This window comes from Cavia porcellus, unplaced genomic scaffold (genome assembly GCF_034190915.1).
Source record: "Cavia porcellus strain 051 isolate PalLab524CR breed Dunkin Hartley unplaced genomic scaffold, mCavPor4.1 scaffold_13, whole genome shotgun sequence".
NCBI lineage: Eukaryota > Metazoa > Chordata > Mammalia > Rodentia > Caviidae > Cavia > Cavia porcellus.
Window position 1 is genome coordinate 36,460,019 of NW_026947496.1, and position 18,118 is coordinate 36,478,136.

Here is an 18,118-nt window from a genome sequence, read left to right on the forward strand (position 1 = left end):
ATCATTTTAAATATGAGCATTTTCATGTGATTTAAATTATTCAATGTAATTTTTAATGGCTTTGCAATAGTCAGATATCTAGAAGCATAATGAAATTAATTTCTTTTTTTTAAAAAAACATAGTTTCCATACTGTATGTCTTAATTACTTTTCTTGTTGCTGAGACAAAGTATTCAACCCAAAGTTAAAAGAGGAAAGGTGTTTTTCAGCTTAAAATTTATAGATTTTTCAGTCCATAATCAGCTGGCTCCAATGTAGAGAAACATCATACAGGAGAAACAGTTTATGGCAGGCAAAAGGCAGCAAAATCATCCAAGCAGCAAGCAACAAAGTGACAAGTGACCAGACACTTGCTTTTTGTTCTTTATATCTTATCCAGGCTACCCCCCTTAGGGCAGTTAGCACTCACATCCAGGGTGGGGCAGCATTATCCTACCCAGAACTATGTCAAGTCAATCAGTAGACTGGGTTAGTATTCACACACCCTTGATCTCAGCATGACACATTCCAGATCCAGCCATCTCTGAAAGCTCCACACATGACCACATGAGGTTTTGGGGGGACATCTAGACACAAACCATAACATTGTATAAAGTTTTAAACACAGCCTCAATACCAAGGTCAAGCACATACAAACTTAATCTCAATTATGCATAGTGGTATAATAATTTGATTTTTAAATATCAGGTTAATGAAAGTTAGAAGTAAAAGTGCATAAAAAGTATAGGCATGACTTTAATGGTGTCTTACCATCATTTTTATTGATGTACTATACCATATAAATAAAGTCAAGCAAGAAAAAATATTATTCTAACAAGTGCTGAAAAGTTTTCAGTAAAAAATGTGCATTGCTAATGAAAACTAAATATTATTTACTTGGTCATAAAGAATAGCATGTCAATAGCTAACACCATAATTACCAATCCATGCATGATAAAACTACCTAAAATCAACAAATAAAATAAGAATATGTTTTATCTACCGTATCTAACATTGTTCTGAAAGTCTTTGATAATATGTAAATACAGTAATAAAATAAAATACAATAGTGGCTGGATACAAAACAAATATATATATAAACTATTGGTTGAGCATTTCATGGAAAGAATTCTTCTTTTTTTGGTAGCATTCAAAACTCATGGACTGAAAATTCCTCTTAGAATATTTTAAGAACCTAGAATAGATGTTTTGGTAGAGTTTAGTCTTACTTTGCTAAATGCAGACAACCTGGAATACCTTATTCAATCTCAGTAAGCCTGCAATTGTGTCTGAAATTTCATCTATTATATAAATATTATTGAGCATCTACTGTGTGCTAGGCACTGAATACAGTATTGAACAAGAACAAGTTCTTGCCTTTGTGGAACTTAATTAACATTTAGTAGAATATAATAACTACTTTAATGTTGGTGTGAAATTTAGAAGAATGTATTTGAGTGGTAGTAGTACCCATTCTATTTTTGTTAGGAAATATTGCAGACAATTTTATTAGTGCTTACCTTATGATTTTGCTTGAGAAATTTGATGGTTATAAAGTTGTTAATTTTTCCCAAATACAGATGTTTAAAACAGTTAAGATCTTAGATCTGTAAGCCCCTTGGGCTGCCTGTCTGAAGATCAGATTCACATCCTGCACTGGCTAAAAACAGATTTAGGAACCCTTAAAGCCTCTTTGTTTTTGTGGTTTTGGGATCCAGGACTTTGTAGTCAAAGGATTGAATCAGTCCCCAGGTCTGTTTGTTCTGTACCTCCAGGCACTCACTTTCTCCTGCCATGCCAGCATATCTGTCTCTAAACAACTCAGCCTCCACCCTCTCACGTTCATGGACATGTGTTTACCTGCAGGGGTCCTGTTTCCTAGTAGTAGTTCTATAGGCTTTGCATGGTTTAATTGCCTTTGCATTAATTGGAGTGGCCTAGGCTTGTTCAGACCCAAAGCTGTCTCTGAGTACTCTTTGTAAGCCCCTATGCTTACTGGCAGTACATTTGCTCAGGCAGATAGTAGTGTATTTTAAGCTCATAAACAGATTTCTCTTTGTGTCCTCATTCTAATAACACTTAATAAGGTGTTTTAAATTGAAGTAGAAGGGAGGTTAGTCTGATAAATGATCCTAAACCTTATGTCCAAGAGTATACAGTTAAGAACTAGGAGTGGTGACCCATACCTGTAATCCCTGCACTTGGGAGGCTGAGGGAGGAGGATTGCTGAGAGTTTGAGGTTGGCTTAGGCTACATAGAGAGTTCAAGGACAACCTGAACTATATAGAAAGTTCCATTGTCAACAACAATAACAAAAGAGTATATAGTTAGGAAAATTTAAGGGTGGGGGGACAAAGGAAATAATACAGTGAGTGAGTGATTACTCTGCAGGAAGTGATACATGTATACACATTATGAGACCTCCATTGTTCACACCAAAGTTATTATAGGATGGATTTCAAAGAGTTAAAAAGGTTTCAATGAAAACAAAACTAGAAGACGAAAGGGAAAAGATTTCAAATTTCTGTTTGGGAGAGATTTCTGACTGTCAGATCATGATGAGCTTTGTCTGATGGTCATGAATATCACATGAAGTGAGAGATGTACAAACACATCCCCAGTTACTTGTCGTCTTGTACTGACAGAGCAAATTTTCTTAGTCTTTATGAGGGGGGAAAAAGGACCATATTTCCTTTCAACTGTCGCTTCTAATGCATGCTATGTAAGTGCTGTTCTGCATAGGAATTTAAGTCTTGGCTTTGTGCAGAAGCATCCAGATTGTTAGAAAAAGACTAATCAGCAGAGATAGACAGATGTCAAATTGCTTGTCAGGATAAGACTTGGCTCTGACTGTCAACATTCAGTGACACTACTGATTCTATATTTTCAGTATCTGTGCTGTCTGTCCACCTCTCGGTCTTCAACTGATAAACTGGCTTTTGATGTGGGTTTGCAAGAAGACACCACAGGTGAGAGAGCCTTGTGCCATGGTGAAACCATTTTCAGACAGACCCTTCCTGGGACTTGGTGGGAGGACATATGTTATCATACATGATCAAGGATGCATTAGACATGTGCTTTTATGGGCAGAGAAACTTAAAAGAAAGAAGATTATGGTATATCCTCATTCACCTTAATCACCGGAACTGGCAATGTAGAACTTCTGGCTCTATCTTAAAGTCAAAATGACCATGAAAGGAAAACACAGGAGTCAATTCAGAATATGTGGGTAGCTTCAAGAGCACATCTGTTGAAGGATGACTTCCAAAACTGCTGCAGAAAGTGGCGAGAATGTAGGGATGTATTTGAAGCAAGGGAGTGCATTTTGAGGGGGAGTCGACAGTGTATCTTTTACTGTAATAAATTTTGGAAATATTAAAAATTCACCTTCTTCTTTAACTATCCCTCATAGGTATTTTCTTACTGGTTATTCCCATGTAATTACTTGACTGTTTATACTAGTCTTCATGCCTGATCTTCTGGGATGTTTGGAGAAAACAACCAGAACTTACTTGATTTACTGGATGTGATGCATAGTCATAAGATTAGTTTGTGAAGTATTACTGCATGTCTCATATCTTTCATCTTAAAAATATTTTTAACAGTGAAAATGTGGCATTCACAATCTCAGTATTCAACCAAAGAGGTGGAAAATCTTCATTTCTCTGCCCATGGGTACTGTGCTACATATATGTCTAAACACACATGTGTTTCCATATTTTTGAAGTTAAGAAAAATGTGTGTATTGAAACAGAGTTGCTACTAGAAAGTCAAAATAGGAAAGCACAAGTTTTATTTGTATTGTTGTTTTCCATTCTGCGAGGACATTTTATACCTTTGACAGTTTGTCTTATTTTTACAGTGATAACATAATGACTTTTGTAATGAAAGAATATATCAAGCAGAAAAAATTGAAGGAAATAATCCAGATCTTCTTTTAAGAAGGAATTAAGTTATCCGCTCACATTCTGACTCTTTTAAAAATATTTTCTGCTGATCTGGGGCTTTAATGACGTGACTCAGTGGTAGAGCATTTGCTTAGCAGACTTACAGCCCAGGCTTTGACCTTCTTCCCAAAAGAAAAAGAGAGAATCTGGTGTTCTGTAGTATATAGGATCACTATAGCAATTAGTGATGTTTAACTCAACAAGATAAAAGAAAAAATCTAAATATTTTTAAAAAAGCAATTAGTGATGTTTAACTCAACAAGATAAAAGAAAAAATCTAAATATTTTTAAAAAGCAAATGACAAATGCATGAGGAAATAAAAATCTTCAATGTGATTTGAACATTACATAATATGTGCATGTATCAATACATTATGAGCTACCCCATTAAAAGGTATACTTTTTATATTTTTGTCTCTAAAAAATAACTGAAAAGTGCTTTCTTATATTCAGATTTTCAAAATCCATACATGGATGAAAATAAATCTGTATTTATGGACCTAATTAACTTCTGAATGAACAAACCTGTTTTGCATATGAACTTTTGAGAATACTTAGCATCAGAAAATGTGTTACTCTGGTTTTTATTTTTTATTGGCTTAGTCTGATTTTTTCTAAATTTTATTTTTCTTGTTTGAACTAATATATTTTACTTATTGTATTTTAGTATGTGGTTGAAAAGGAAATCTTAAGTTTGGTTTTCGAAAGAAGTACAAGACATGATCCAGAATTTGTGTTCATATGCTGAGATGGTTACATAATAAGCAGCATTACAAGGCAGTCCCTCGTCCTATTTCTTGATCCCTTTATGCTACTGTCTTTATCCCAAAGCTATTTCCTCTGAATTACTGAATTTTAAAAATTATATGTATGCCTTGTTGTATACGTGCCTAAACTAAACTCACAAAGTGCATGATATTTTTCCCTCTTATTTGTTGACATATCTCCAGCTACTGAAGCAATGATTGGCAAATAGAGGATACACTGTAAATATTTGGGTGAATGCATGAAAAGTGCTTACAGCCCTAGCAAAGTGGATTGGGTGACTGAAGATAAGGCGCTCTGTCTGATGTAGGCAACTAAGATTGATTCGTGTAAGAAAAGCAGCATAAACCACAGATTACATATCGACTGTAAGCTTGCTGAAGATTTATTATGGGATGATTCATGTGTTTGTTCATGCAAAATTAATTTTATTGAGTGCCTCCAATATGCTTGTAGAACTGGGAAAATCCTGGTGAACAAAACTTACAGTGTCCCTGCTGTTCTGAAACTTACATTCTGACATTGCAGAATTAGTCAAGAAAAAGAAATGTATTAGAGGAAAATAGTAAAACTAGATAAGGGAAGGGAACAGTAACTAGTAGATAACAGATATCAACAGAACATTGTTGCCGATGTTTTGTAGACTTTAAATTGAGATTTTAAAATCAATTGGGAACAGATTGCAGAAAAGTGTGCATCCACTTATATAACAAGACTGACGAATAGTGAATAAACATGTAGTTTGTGTTTATGTTTGACTTGTTGTAGAAGAAATTTTTTAATTTAATACATGCCCAGGATTTCTTATAATACATCTATAATTTTTATATTTGCTCTTAGATGCAATTACCACAATGTAAAATGACAGGAGGCCAAAAAAAAAAAAAAAAAAAAAAAAAGAATAGTGAGACTTTAGATGACAAGTACTTTGCATCCTTTTTTGAATTAGCATCCCTCAAAAAGTACTGGGATGTGCATCACAAAACTCCAGGTCATTTTGGAAACGAAGTGTCAACAGACTAGAGATTTTTATAGAGAGCATGGTGAAGAGAATAATGACACGTGATTGCATACAGAAGGAAATCAGTTTAGGATGACTGGTAGACTTGGTCTTATGTTTGTACACATAAATATCCTTTCAAAGCGCTTTATTATGGGGTCAGGTATCAAAATATTGTACCCTGTTTCTATGAGAAGAAACTTGGCATTTCCTTAGGTCTTATCCTAAGCCAAGTACTTTTCATTTTTGTGGTTTAAAAGGTTAACTTACGTGAAATTTCACATTTGAAGAAGTCATGTCAGTGGTAAAGGAAATGAGATTTAAGTTACCAGGCACATCTGTGTGTTTTACTCTATCAATCTGCAGGTGAGGCTTGTTGGTGGACTATACATCCTGCTTCTAAGCAGCGGTCAGAAGGAGAAAAAGTACGGGTTGGAGATGACCTCATCTTAGTTAGCGTGTCCTCTGAAAGGTACTTGGTAAGTGTGGGAAGTAGGGGCATGGATTTTGTGCTATGATAAATGAAAAATCATTGCAATTACCTCTTTAGAGTTTACACTGCAAATTATCTCAGAAAAGTGCTTATAAATAAGCCTGTATCTCTATTTGGTGAGCTATAAATAACTCCTCATATACGAGAATAAATGTGCAAATATGACATACCAGCTCTGTTGAGGCAGGCTTCTCTCCTGACCTTGACAGTGTGTTCATGTTATTGATAGTACTTGTTGATAAATTGTGTTATTAATAGAGTGTAAATGTAGTCTAATCAGGAATTCCAAATTTCATGATCTTTATTTTGTGCTCAATGTAAAGGTCTTATTAATGATGTGATTACCTATTTTGATATTTAAAAAGTAATTTAATACATGTGAGAAACATTATGTTAGGGAGAAATAGATGCAATAAGAAAGTTTACCTAGTGTTGACTTTGCATTATTTCTCAGAGTATAGCTGAAAATGGGTGAGTGAAGAAAGAAGTGTGTTTACTCATTTCATATATTTTAAATGTTCGTGGTGAGGCCAGTTCAGTATTTAACTTACTTAGTAAGTTATGGATTTATTAAAGCACAATCCTACACAGAAGGATATAGAAGATTGAAATCTGTGGCAGTATGAAGGATTCCAATATAAAATATTACTTTTAAGATTGAGAAGGTAATTAAACATGAGGCATTGTAAGCTTTGCATGAAGCACTCCAGATGCGATTTTTATGTGAGTGAGGATCAAAACCCAAATCAGAGGCAGAACATGTTACAATGTTATGAATCAAACTTGTGTGTGACGGAGTAGGATGAAGTAAACAGTTGGTACCTGTTTGCTCTGTTAGCATGGAAAGAAGGAGAGTTGGGGGTGTTTTAAGTCCGTTTTGATTTACCAACACCTTTAGCTTCAGCTTTCAAACATTTGTGGGAAGAATGGTTTTGTTTCACTCACTTCATGGGGAGAGACAATGATACAGACAGGAAAGTGGCACAAGAGTGCCTCGTGTAACTGACAGGAACTATTAAATTAAATGAAGTGACTACTGTTGCATGGCTGTAGGGAGGCCTGAAGCATTTCTCTACTTCTGTTTCCCAACTGAAATAGGTGGAAATTGTCACCATGCAGAGTTCTAGGAAATCCAGGTGTGCAGTTCATTCAATAAGCATTTTTTAATCCTTTGCTATGTGGCCGAGCTAGTTTTAGAAGTTGGTGTATTTTGATCAGCACATGTGCATTTTGAATTGTAGTTGTTATTGGAAACCAATTGAGTAGAAATAATTTATGTAAACTTTTCAATATATAAATTCTATACATTTATATACAATTTATACTTTTCACTATTTAGGAAAGTTTATTGGACAGGATTATATTGTTACAGAATGAAGTAGTAAAGAGATTGGAACTTCTAATATCAGTTCCGTAGCTGACCATGTGAGCAAGTCATGTAACTCTCTCAACTTTAGCTCCTCATTTGAAGGTGGGGTTGATGCTAATGATAATATGTGATGTCAGGTTTACTGTGAGGAAGTAGTGAGATCATGAATTTGAATATGCTTTAAAGTATAACTCAGTGTGCTAACAGTGGCAGTAATAATAATGGTGAACAAGGCTTGCCTGCTATTAACTTTGGAGATAAATTTCTTATTAATTAAAAAAAGTCACAATTTATAATTTACATTTTGTGTAGTTACATTCACTTTTCTTCATAACTTTCTACATAGGACTGTAAAAGAGCAGCCTTTTTTGTTAAAACTTCAGTTTCATTTAGTAATGAAGTCAGTATTTTACTGTTTGTAGATGCTGGAACCTAGGATATACAGCAACAGGAGCAACAGACAAGACTAAGGGCGCAGTACACAGAATTTTTGACTTCAAGGAATTATTGGAGGAAATAAACATATTAGTCTGATTTCTGTCACTCTGACAAAATACCTAACATAAGTAATTCCAAAGGAAGAAAGGCTTATTTTAGCTGATGGTCTCGGAGGTTTCAGGCCGTGATCATTTGGCCCCATTGGTTTGGGGATTGTGTTGAAGTAGAACATCATGGCAAGGAGTGCACAGGAGAGCAAGGCTGCTCACTCACTGGTGGCCAGGAAGTAAAGAGAGAGAGGAAGGGGTTGTGGTCTTAATACTCCTTTCAGGGGCACACACTCAATGGCCTACATTCCTTCCAGCCCCCACTCCACAACCTCCTAATAATGCCATCAGCAGGGGACTAGCCTTCAACACATAAGCCTTTGTAGGTTAATTAAGATGCAAGCCATAACACAAACCAAACATGTAACCATGAGACATTAAACATGTGTTGTGGTACAGATTAGGGTTGCTGAGGAAAGTCCCTCTGGATAAAGAATGGTTTATGATCATCACATGTTTCTGCTGTGATTGATTAGCCAGGTGTAGAGTGGCATGGACTTTATGGTAAACTCAGTGATTAAGCCAGAAAAAAAAAGAGCAAGAAGTGAGGTAGTAAAAGGGCTTTGGAATGTACAGAGGCCACTAGAACAAGCCACACACTGAACCCTAAGTAACTACAGATAGGTCGTATCCGTATATCGTCATTCATCAATTCCAAGCCTGATAAGTGAGGCTGAGGCAAATGTGTAACTTCTTGACCTTATTTCTTCATCTGCAGGATGGAGAAAATAAAGAACTTAATGTGCATAGGTGTTAGGATTAAATGCTTCAATTCCAGTAAGACTCATAGCTTTTGCATCAGTGGTTGCTGTCATCAGTTAGTTACCCTGGGAGATTTGTGCCTATGGGAATGATTAAAGTAACTGCATATATTCAACCCCAAGAAAACAAAGTTGGGAAAGAGAGAGGCAAATTACAGGAGATATTAAAGGGATATACACTATGTGAAAATACAGTTTATATTCTGAGAAAATGCTGACGTGGCTCAAAAATAGTTATTTTTTGTTCTAAAACAAATTGGTTAAAATAAACATTTTCATTTGTTGCCTCAATAGGACGATGTGCTATTTTTCTTTCACTATCAGTGATAACTAAACTCAGGTCAAACTATTTTTAATTGTACATTTTAAATACTATTACTATAGAACATTGGAATGCTAAGTTGATTAAAACTGACTTAAGTGTTGTTTTTTTTTTTTACCCCATGCTCTGTGAAGGCATTATGTCTGCTTTTGTAAGTCGGATATTATGACAGGATTTTGTCATAGTTGTAAACTACTCACCCAAATTAGGTATTTTCTAGTTTCTGCTATTCTATATTTAATATCAAAGGATATCTTAATCCTCTTTTCAGGAATATCTAAAAGAAAAGCAATTTATTTTTCTCCTGTTGGGATTTTTGTCTTCTTTTAAAGAGAGCTTTAGCAAAGCTGCTTAAGTATTAGAGAAACATACAATTTTAAGTACAGAAAGCAGGAAAAATGGACCTTGCTGCTTGGTAAAGCATGCAAAACATTTTTACAAATGCTAGACGTAGAATCATTCCATCAGAAAAATTTCTGGGCTTATATTGGGTTGCTTATATTGGAAGAGTGATTGATCAGGTCACCTATAGATAGGAAATGTTTTTACAATACAAAAGTATTGCCAGACAAACAGCTGGTTAAAAATAAATGAGCAAAGCAGAATGTTTTATTCGACACAAAAAAGCTACTAATAATAGAGGCCATAAAAAGGTATTCTACATGTCTCCTCCTAGCTTTGGGATTTTTGATATATAAAAAGAAGTTTTAATTGCAGAATTAATTACTGAGTGGTCTCCACCTGCATAAAAACTGGTAAAAGATAGTTATTGTAAGTATGTGCAAATGTTTTATTATACCAACAGATTAGATTTTGGAGCGATGGTGGTGAGGATTGAACCCCGAACCTAATGCATGCTAAGTGTGTGTTCTTCCTCTGAGCTATATACCTTTTGGCCCTCTAATTAATTTTGATTAATTTACTTTGAGCTATTTTTTTAATCTCCCCTTGGCTCAGATGATGAAATCATGGACTGACATTTGGAAAGAGGATCTATCTTTATGCCCCTCACTTAGTTTTTCAGGAGAAAACACTGAAGCCTGAGGGGTCATATGACTTGTTTAGTTTGCGTGGATGATAATTTATTCAGAATGCTGGTCGCCAGAGCCCAAGTCCCTGACATTTAATGAGAGATAAATAAATGAGTAAACAGTTGAATCAAATAAAGGTTCAGAGATTCCTAAACAATTTATGGTTGTGGATGCCTCTAGCAATCTTACAAAGCTTTTTGACTTTATGTCATTAAAATGTTTTAAAATGTATAAAATAAATACACAGTGTTACAAAGGAAACGAAAATTATCTATGTATATGCTGTGGGCTTCAGGTTTAGCGGGTGATTTATTTTTATTTTTACTTTATTTTAAAGAGAACAGAAATTTCAAAACATGATAATTTGGGAGTAATAATGGTATATACATTGTGTAATGTTATCGTCAAGTCAGTTACTCAGAGTATAAGACACCTGCATTTAATCCTCTGAACAATATTAGTGCACCTTTCTCTTCAGTGAGCTCAGAGAAGTAAGTAGTGTGACTATCTTAACTGTTTTTTATATAGTTTCTTTTAGCTTCTCACACTAGCAAGACAATATGATGTTTACACCTGCATGTCTGATTTATTTCCCTAATGAGAATGGTCTCAAGTTGAATTCATTTACTTATAAAAATCTCAAGTAGGGGGGTGAGTTATACTGTGATTTCTTTTGTGGGAAAGTGTGCTTCTATCGTATAGTTATCTTATATAAAACAAGTTTTTGGACTAGCGTGGTTGCTTGTACCTTATTTCTATTAAATTGGAATCAACAATTTTGATAACATACTCAGATGACTCATGTGCTTTATAAAATGTGAAAACATTACCATTTGATTAAAGGTAAGGCCAGGGAGTAGATGGCTGTCCAAATCCTTGATTCTGCAGTGTGATTATATAGATTCCATGGCGGTTACACTTTTCAGCCTAAGACAGATTTTGCTTTCAACCTCTGCCAACATCTATTTTTGCTTTAAGGACAACTCATATTTGTTTCAGCAATTGAAACTGTTCCTGCATTTTTGAATATCTAATACCACAGGCCTGACTTGATGCTCTTCTTACTTCAATGTCTCTTTGCTGTTTAACTAGTAAAATTAAATAGAAGCAGCCAAAATTTTATGTCCAGAGAATATTTTATTTTGAGAAATTGACATTATGTAGCTAACTTTCTATGATTAAAAGATTTTAAGGCTATACTTAGGACTTTCTCTAACAACTAAATTTTGAATATTTTTATAGTTCTTTCACATGTATGATTTGTCTTTAGCCTGGGGTATAATTTGAAAATTGCATTTTGATTTCTGTACCGCCTCATTGCCTATCTAAAGCAGTAACCACTTACTGCCTAAAATATGTGGTCTGTGGTCTGGGAGTAGCCTTTATCTGCAGGTCTATAGAGCCTCACTTCTGAGAACGTCCCCTAAGTGGCAGAGAGGACACACTGCTGTTTTCTGTGTTCCCACCTTTCTGCCCCTTTGGTTGCAGCCTTGCCTTTGTCATACATTCCCCTTGTCAGACCTTGTGAAATGGCGAGGCAGGCCCAGTCTTCTGCCAGTGCAAAAGTTTCTAGTTAATCAAAAATGAAAATCAATAAAGTGATATACAGAAGTTTGTGTTTTAAATAGTTACACATAACACATTAGCACTGTTATTAGCCTTGTTTAAAGCCACTGAATGCATACATTTATTTGGAGACAGTGTCTTTAAAATGCAAAGGCCAGCCAGCACATGCCACTTGTTCCCTCAAAGCCCGTGTCCCATGAGAAATCTCACCCTTCTCGTGGAGGTGCCCCAGGCCTCCCTCATACAGTGAACTCTGCTCCCGTGTTCCGGCAGGAGTGTTCTCTACATTTTTACATACTGCACACAGCATTCGGTGTCTGCATTGTACCTGCCCTACAAGATTACAAGCACCCTTAGAGAATGCGTTCTGTTAATACTTGTCTTTTTTTTTTTTTTTTTTTTTTTATTGGTACCAGGGATCGAACTCATGACTGCCTGCTTGCAAGGCAGGCCCTTATGCCGCCGAGCTAAATCCCCAGCCCCTCATTCTGTTAATACTTGACCCAGTGTTTTATACACAGTACATTCAGTGAATAAATGATGAATTAACAAATGATTATAATATTGCATGGACTTACACTTGGTTTCAAAACCAAAATAAAAATATTTGTGTTTTTAATTATTTTTATATGGTTTGATAAAAATCTATGTGATATACACATACATACATATGGTTTTTTGTCATTAAGTATTGAAATAGGAACATTTGTACAATGTCTTTAGAATGTTTTTAAAAGTCTTTTGCCTTTATTTTAATGCTAGGGATTAATCCCAGTGCCCTCTGTATGTTAATTAAGTGATCTACCTCTAAAACTTAGGCCGCTTTGATTTTAAAGATTTGATTCACTGCTACATGTAATTATTTACTGAATAACCCTGTATAGGGTTAGAAAAACAGTTGTGAAATTGGTTCAGATAGGATAGAAGAAGAAACAAAATACATCAAATAATTACATATGAAAATTGCTGTGAAATGAAACATAGTTTGCTCATTTGTAGCATTAGGTAGGATATGATTAATTAGTAGTCAAAGAATTTTGACATGTTGAAAAAGAAGTCAGGTCTGTAGAGGATTCTCAGCTGGGATTATGCATAAGAACGATGAGGCTCAGGTGAGGAGGAAGTTGTACACAAGTATATTTGCTGTGCCTAAAATCCTGATAATGTCAGCAGAAAAGGCTTATTTTGACTTGTGATTTCAAAAGTTTTAATCCATGATTGAGTGGCTCCCAGGAAGAAATGTGATGGAGGAAAAGGGTGTGGCAGTGGAAATCTGCTCATCTGTGATAGCTTGGAAGCAGAACAGGAGGCGAGCCAGAAGAGGGGTAGAGAGAGGGAGAGGAAGGGAGAAAGGAAGGGGAGGGGAGGGGAGGGGCTGGACTAAGAAAGCACCTTCTGGGTCCTGTCCCCTGTGAATACACCTTTCCAGATCATACTTCCAGCCAGGCTCCAGCACCTACCAGAACATTCAGCTATAAAATCTTCAATAAATGAGTTTTGATACTCTATAACTCAATCAGTTTCAGATACCTTGCTTCGTTAAAAAAGCAGTATATATTGGCTGTATGTAATGATTATATTAATCTGAGGAAACTGGTTTATATACATACACATCTTAGTCATTTTTCCTTCCCCTTGTTTTTCTTCGCTGTCCCTCTTGCCATGCTCCCCTTCCATCTCCACAAAGTCTGCATCCCTGTTTCCTACCCTTTCTTTTTTATTTTGCTCTTTATTTATGTTTTGGGTTTCTCATACAAGAGAAACCATTCAATATCCTTTTGTGTCGGATTTATTTCGCTTAGCATTATGGTCTCAAGATTCATTCATTTTTCTCCAGTTGACTCAAATTTATTCTCCTTTTTGGCTGACTAGTACTCCATTGTGTACAAATACATTTCCTTTCTTCATTCAGCTATTGATGGCGATATAGGTTGCCTCCACACTTTACCTATTATGAATTGCTGTGTTGTAAACATGGGGATGGATATATCATTATAATATGAAGTTGTTAACCCTTTTGGGAGGATACTCAGAAGAGGTACAGCTGAATCAAACTGAATTTCTGATTTTATTTCAAAAATTCTAGTTCTGAACACAAGAGCCTTCTAGGGGAGCTTTTAGATCAAATTATAACAACAAAGAAGACAACCAGTGAAAGTTAAGGACAGGGATATGAACAAGAGGTTGTTTAATACCTCATCTGATACACTTTTACCAATTTGGAAAAATTACTGATGTTACAATTATGTATATGTCACAGTATCAAGAGTTTGTTCATTTTTTGAAAGACAGAAAAACAAAGACCTATTCTTGCTAAGAACTTGTGAGCTGCTTGAGTAGCCCTGTGGGTTTCTAGGTGTTCCTTGCACAGAAAGTGTCTACTTTAAGCTGTGACTAACCTTTAACTTACTAAGATGGTCAGAATCCTAGGAACTTGCTGATGTGATTAAAATCTTTAAAAACTAAGGCTGCCACTAGCATTGGGAAGGTGTTGCAAAACATTGAAGAGATGTTAGTGTTATTTTTGGGGGGAAGATACTAGGAAAGCAGGTTTTAGTTTGTAGTTTTGAAATTGTGAAGGCAGCCAAGTAGTGATTAGTATTATAACCATGTCATTTGGCTGTACTTACACTTTTTTCTTGGTGCACATTTCGTAAGTTCCCATGTTATGTCTCAAAGATATCAAGCATGATACCATTTTAACAAATTTTTATTTTTAAGAAAGAGAATTTATAATATCTAAGTTTTGGAAGAAATTTATTATGCACTTTCTCATAGCTACTGGGAAATATTGCCATCTAATGGCTATTATATCAAATTGCAGATAACAGCTCTTAAAGACTCCATAAACTGAAGACATCAGTTCAGTAGTGCTTATCTACCTGTGTCTGTAAACTAACACAGTGTGATATGGATAAAATTCATTTACAATTTTAACTCCCTACCTCCCATACCACTTTGTCCATCAACAAGTCAATTCAAAATTAGTTGCTTTTTACAAATTTATTCAGTATATTTATTTGTGTTTTTTGATTATTAATTTGTTAGTAACTTATAGAATGAAGCTGAAAGATATACCTCAGTCATATAGCAACTTTTATTATTATCTTTTGCTACTAGTTTTTGAGTTTGTGTTTGTGTGCATGTCGGGTAGTTGTGATTCTGCAGATGGAACCTGGGATTTCACACTGAGATGTGTCTCTAGGCCATGTTTTATTTTTAATTTTGAGACAAGGTCTTGCTGAGTTGCTGAGTTGCCCAGGCTGGGCTTGAATTTGCTTTGTTAGCTGGCTTTAGGGTTTTTTGGGGGGTGGGGATTGAGGGGGTATTAAGGGAATTAAATTTGTTAGGCCATAGGGGCTGGGGATTTAGCTCAGCAGCATAAGTGCCTGCCTTGCAAGTGCATAGTTGTGATCCTTGGTATTGGATTTAAAAAAAAATGTGTTAGGCTTTAGTTTTTTTGTTTGTTTGTTTTGGGCTGAAGGGGTGTTCCAGGAATCAAACTCAGGACCTTGTGCTTGCCAGGCAGGCACTGTGCCTCAGAGCTTCATCACCAGCCCTCTTCTTTAGGTTTTGACTGCCAGGTGTGAATTAGTTCTCTCTACCGGCAGCTCTAAGTTCTTAGTGTTGTGCTCACGTAGTGGAATTTACCAGTGGTGCCTCCTCTTGCCCCTCGCTGCAGCACTTGTCCTATGGCACTGGCAGTTTGCATGTGGATGCGGCCTTCCAGCAGACTCTTTGGAGCGTGGCCCCAATCAGCTCAGGAAGTGAAGCAGCCCAAGGTAATGACTCCACTTCGGTTAGGGACTCAGCCTATGCACAGCTGATGGTCATCTTTGGAATTGTAATAATAAGCTGGTTGTTAAGTAGAGATTGCCTTTGTTTAAATATTCTCTCATGCAGATACATGAGGCGAAGGATCTTGTTGAAATTGCCTCTTCAGAGTGAAGCCTGTGTTAAGATTTATCTTGCCTAACTTTTATGCTGCTGTCAACTTGAGCTTACTTGTTATCTTCACCCATCAGCTTTCTAAAGGCTGTTGTCTCTATACTTTTTTGGCCTTGGGGTATTGCACCATTTCGTTAATGTTGCATTTCTGATTTTCCAGGCTTCTGCCTTAAAGCTGTATCACAACAGTGTTTATGCAACAGGTTTCCCAGGGCAGTATCTGTTCTCGCTTGCATAGGTTTAAATCTGACCCTGTACATGATTGTATGTCTGATGGGGGACTCTGCATGGCTGAGGTTAGGAAAATCAATGTTTCTCATAAGTGCCAACCAACATTGGCTTCCTATGCGATGTTAGCAAGGTTCTTACACCTTGTTAGACTGTGGGCAGTAAAAGATTAGACCAGATTATGAGTCTGACCACCAGCACCTAACAGAGACAGTTCCAATGTAAACGACTTCTAATTACTTCTTGCAGGGTATCTGATTGGTGGCGATGTCCTAAGGTTGCTGCATGGACACATGGATGAATGTCTCACTGTCCCTTCGGGAGAGCATGGCGAAGAGCAGCGGAGGTTGGTACTTGAATTGAGCTCCTTGCACTGGTGTTGATGTAATTGGGCACATTTTTAGTTTGCCTTGATAGAAATTTTAACTAAGAACACAGAATGTTAGCATGACACATGGCAGACCATGGGCATTCATATGTCCTTTGAGGTGATCCATTTTTTGTTCTCCTTGGAAGTATTTCTTCTTGTGTTTTTCTTACCTATCAGTAGAAGAGGAATTGAAAATTTTCATATAATTACAACACATTAAGATGCATTGAGCAAAACAAATAGAGGAATGAGCACATAAAACTACTTTAATGTCATTAAATATTCATTAATTTGGATTAATTATCTGTCTAAAAAGTTTAATCTCATGTTCACTTGCAGAGTCAAGAGTTCTCAAATTGTGCAAAATTTCAGGACCTTTTGTTGGCACCTCCCTTTTTTGAGACATAATGCAATTTACTATTTTCCCTCATGTTTTATGTGATACGGCATCTCTCTTCTGTTAATATTTCTGGCATTGACACAAGAGGAAAGTAGTCTGCATCCACTGTGGGGGAGATTCACAGATATTACAAAACTGTAAAAATACTTAGGGTGATTTGATGCTACTGCTTTACCTCACAAATTAATCAGTACATTAGTAAACTGAATACATCTGTGAAGGAGATCACAATGGGAGAATGGCTGGATGGCTTTTTATGTGTCTTTAAATCTTTTAGTGGGCATTCTTTATATTATTAATATAGATGCTTGCATAACTTGTTTTATAAATAATTATTATAGTGATTTAATAAAAAGGCATAAGGAGCATTTATAAAATTCATAAACATTTAATGAGCTCAGAAAAAGTCACTCTGAGACCTAGTACTTTACGCTTATTGCTTCCTGGTGGATCTAGTTTATAGTGAAGAAACTGCAGACCCTGGGAAATTGCCTAGGCTAAATGTGCTGCATTTAATGAGTTAGGAAGAGATGGTGGTGGTGGTAAAAATCCTATATAAGATGGGGAGGATATCGAGCAGCACTTGACTTGAGGAATTCGTTGCAGACAGAATGCTAAACAGAAGAGGCAGCATAAAGGATGGCAGCATTCTGCGAGTAACGGGTGATGTGGCAGGGACTGAGAGAGCTGAGAGAGCATTTTAGGCAGTTGTTTTGACATTCCTTGGGCTGGCTTTTCCTCTGAGATAGCTGGGAAGGGTCCTGGCACTAGGGTGGGGTTGATCACAACTGTGATAGGCAAGAGAGGTCCAGTGTGGTGGCACACATCTGTAATCTCAGCACTCTGAGAGACTGAGACAGAAAGATCACAGATTGGAGGCCCAGCCTTGGTAACTTAGTAAGACCTTGTCTCAAAAACTTTAAAAAAGAGTTCTACCCCCAGTATGCCCAAAAATGGACAAGAGAGGCTTTGAGAAAGAGCGAGGAGAGTCTGAGTCAAGGGAACCAATTAGGCGAGGGCTATTGCAGTATTTTATGTCACAAAGGTAAGACCCTTAGCCCCAAAAGTGGCTTCAGGATGCAGAGAACTGAGCCAGAGGCATTCAAGTAAAAATGAAGTTTTCAGGCAGATAGTAGATATGAACTGTGAGAGTATTTGTCAGGTAAGGGGCAGCATGATATCCTGGCTCTGGGACTATTCATGGTGCTGAGGACAGCAGGAGGGGGCATATATTGCTATGAAAGGTGGAGTTTAAATGGATATAGGTAATATTAAGGGTTCATGAGACATCAAGCTGGAAATTGGAAAATCCTTTACTTTGGTGTGGCAAAAACATTGTGTATAAGCCACAAATGCATGGGAATAGTTGAAATAATGTGCATCCATCATGGGAT

The 18,118-nt window shown here is 36.4% G+C and overlaps 1 protein-coding gene across 6 annotated transcripts in view; it reads left to right on the top strand.

The window, feature by feature from the left end:
- The window catches only part of Ryr2 (ryanodine receptor 2), a 659,796-nt gene that overhangs the window by 307,293 nt on the left and 334,385 nt on the right, over window positions 1–18,118 (top strand). For all 6 annotated transcript variants that reach the window (XM_063260102.1, XM_063260104.1, XM_063260105.1 and 3 more), the window contains 4 exons: window positions 2,870–2,948; window positions 6,058–6,170; window positions 15,461–15,560; window positions 16,204–16,300. In XM_063260102.1, coding sequence (XP_063116172.1) covers window positions 2,870–2,948; window positions 6,058–6,170; window positions 15,461–15,560; window positions 16,204–16,300 — 389 coding nt within the window. The remainder of the gene's footprint in view (window positions 1–2,869; window positions 2,949–6,057; window positions 6,171–15,460; window positions 15,561–16,203; window positions 16,301–18,118) is intronic.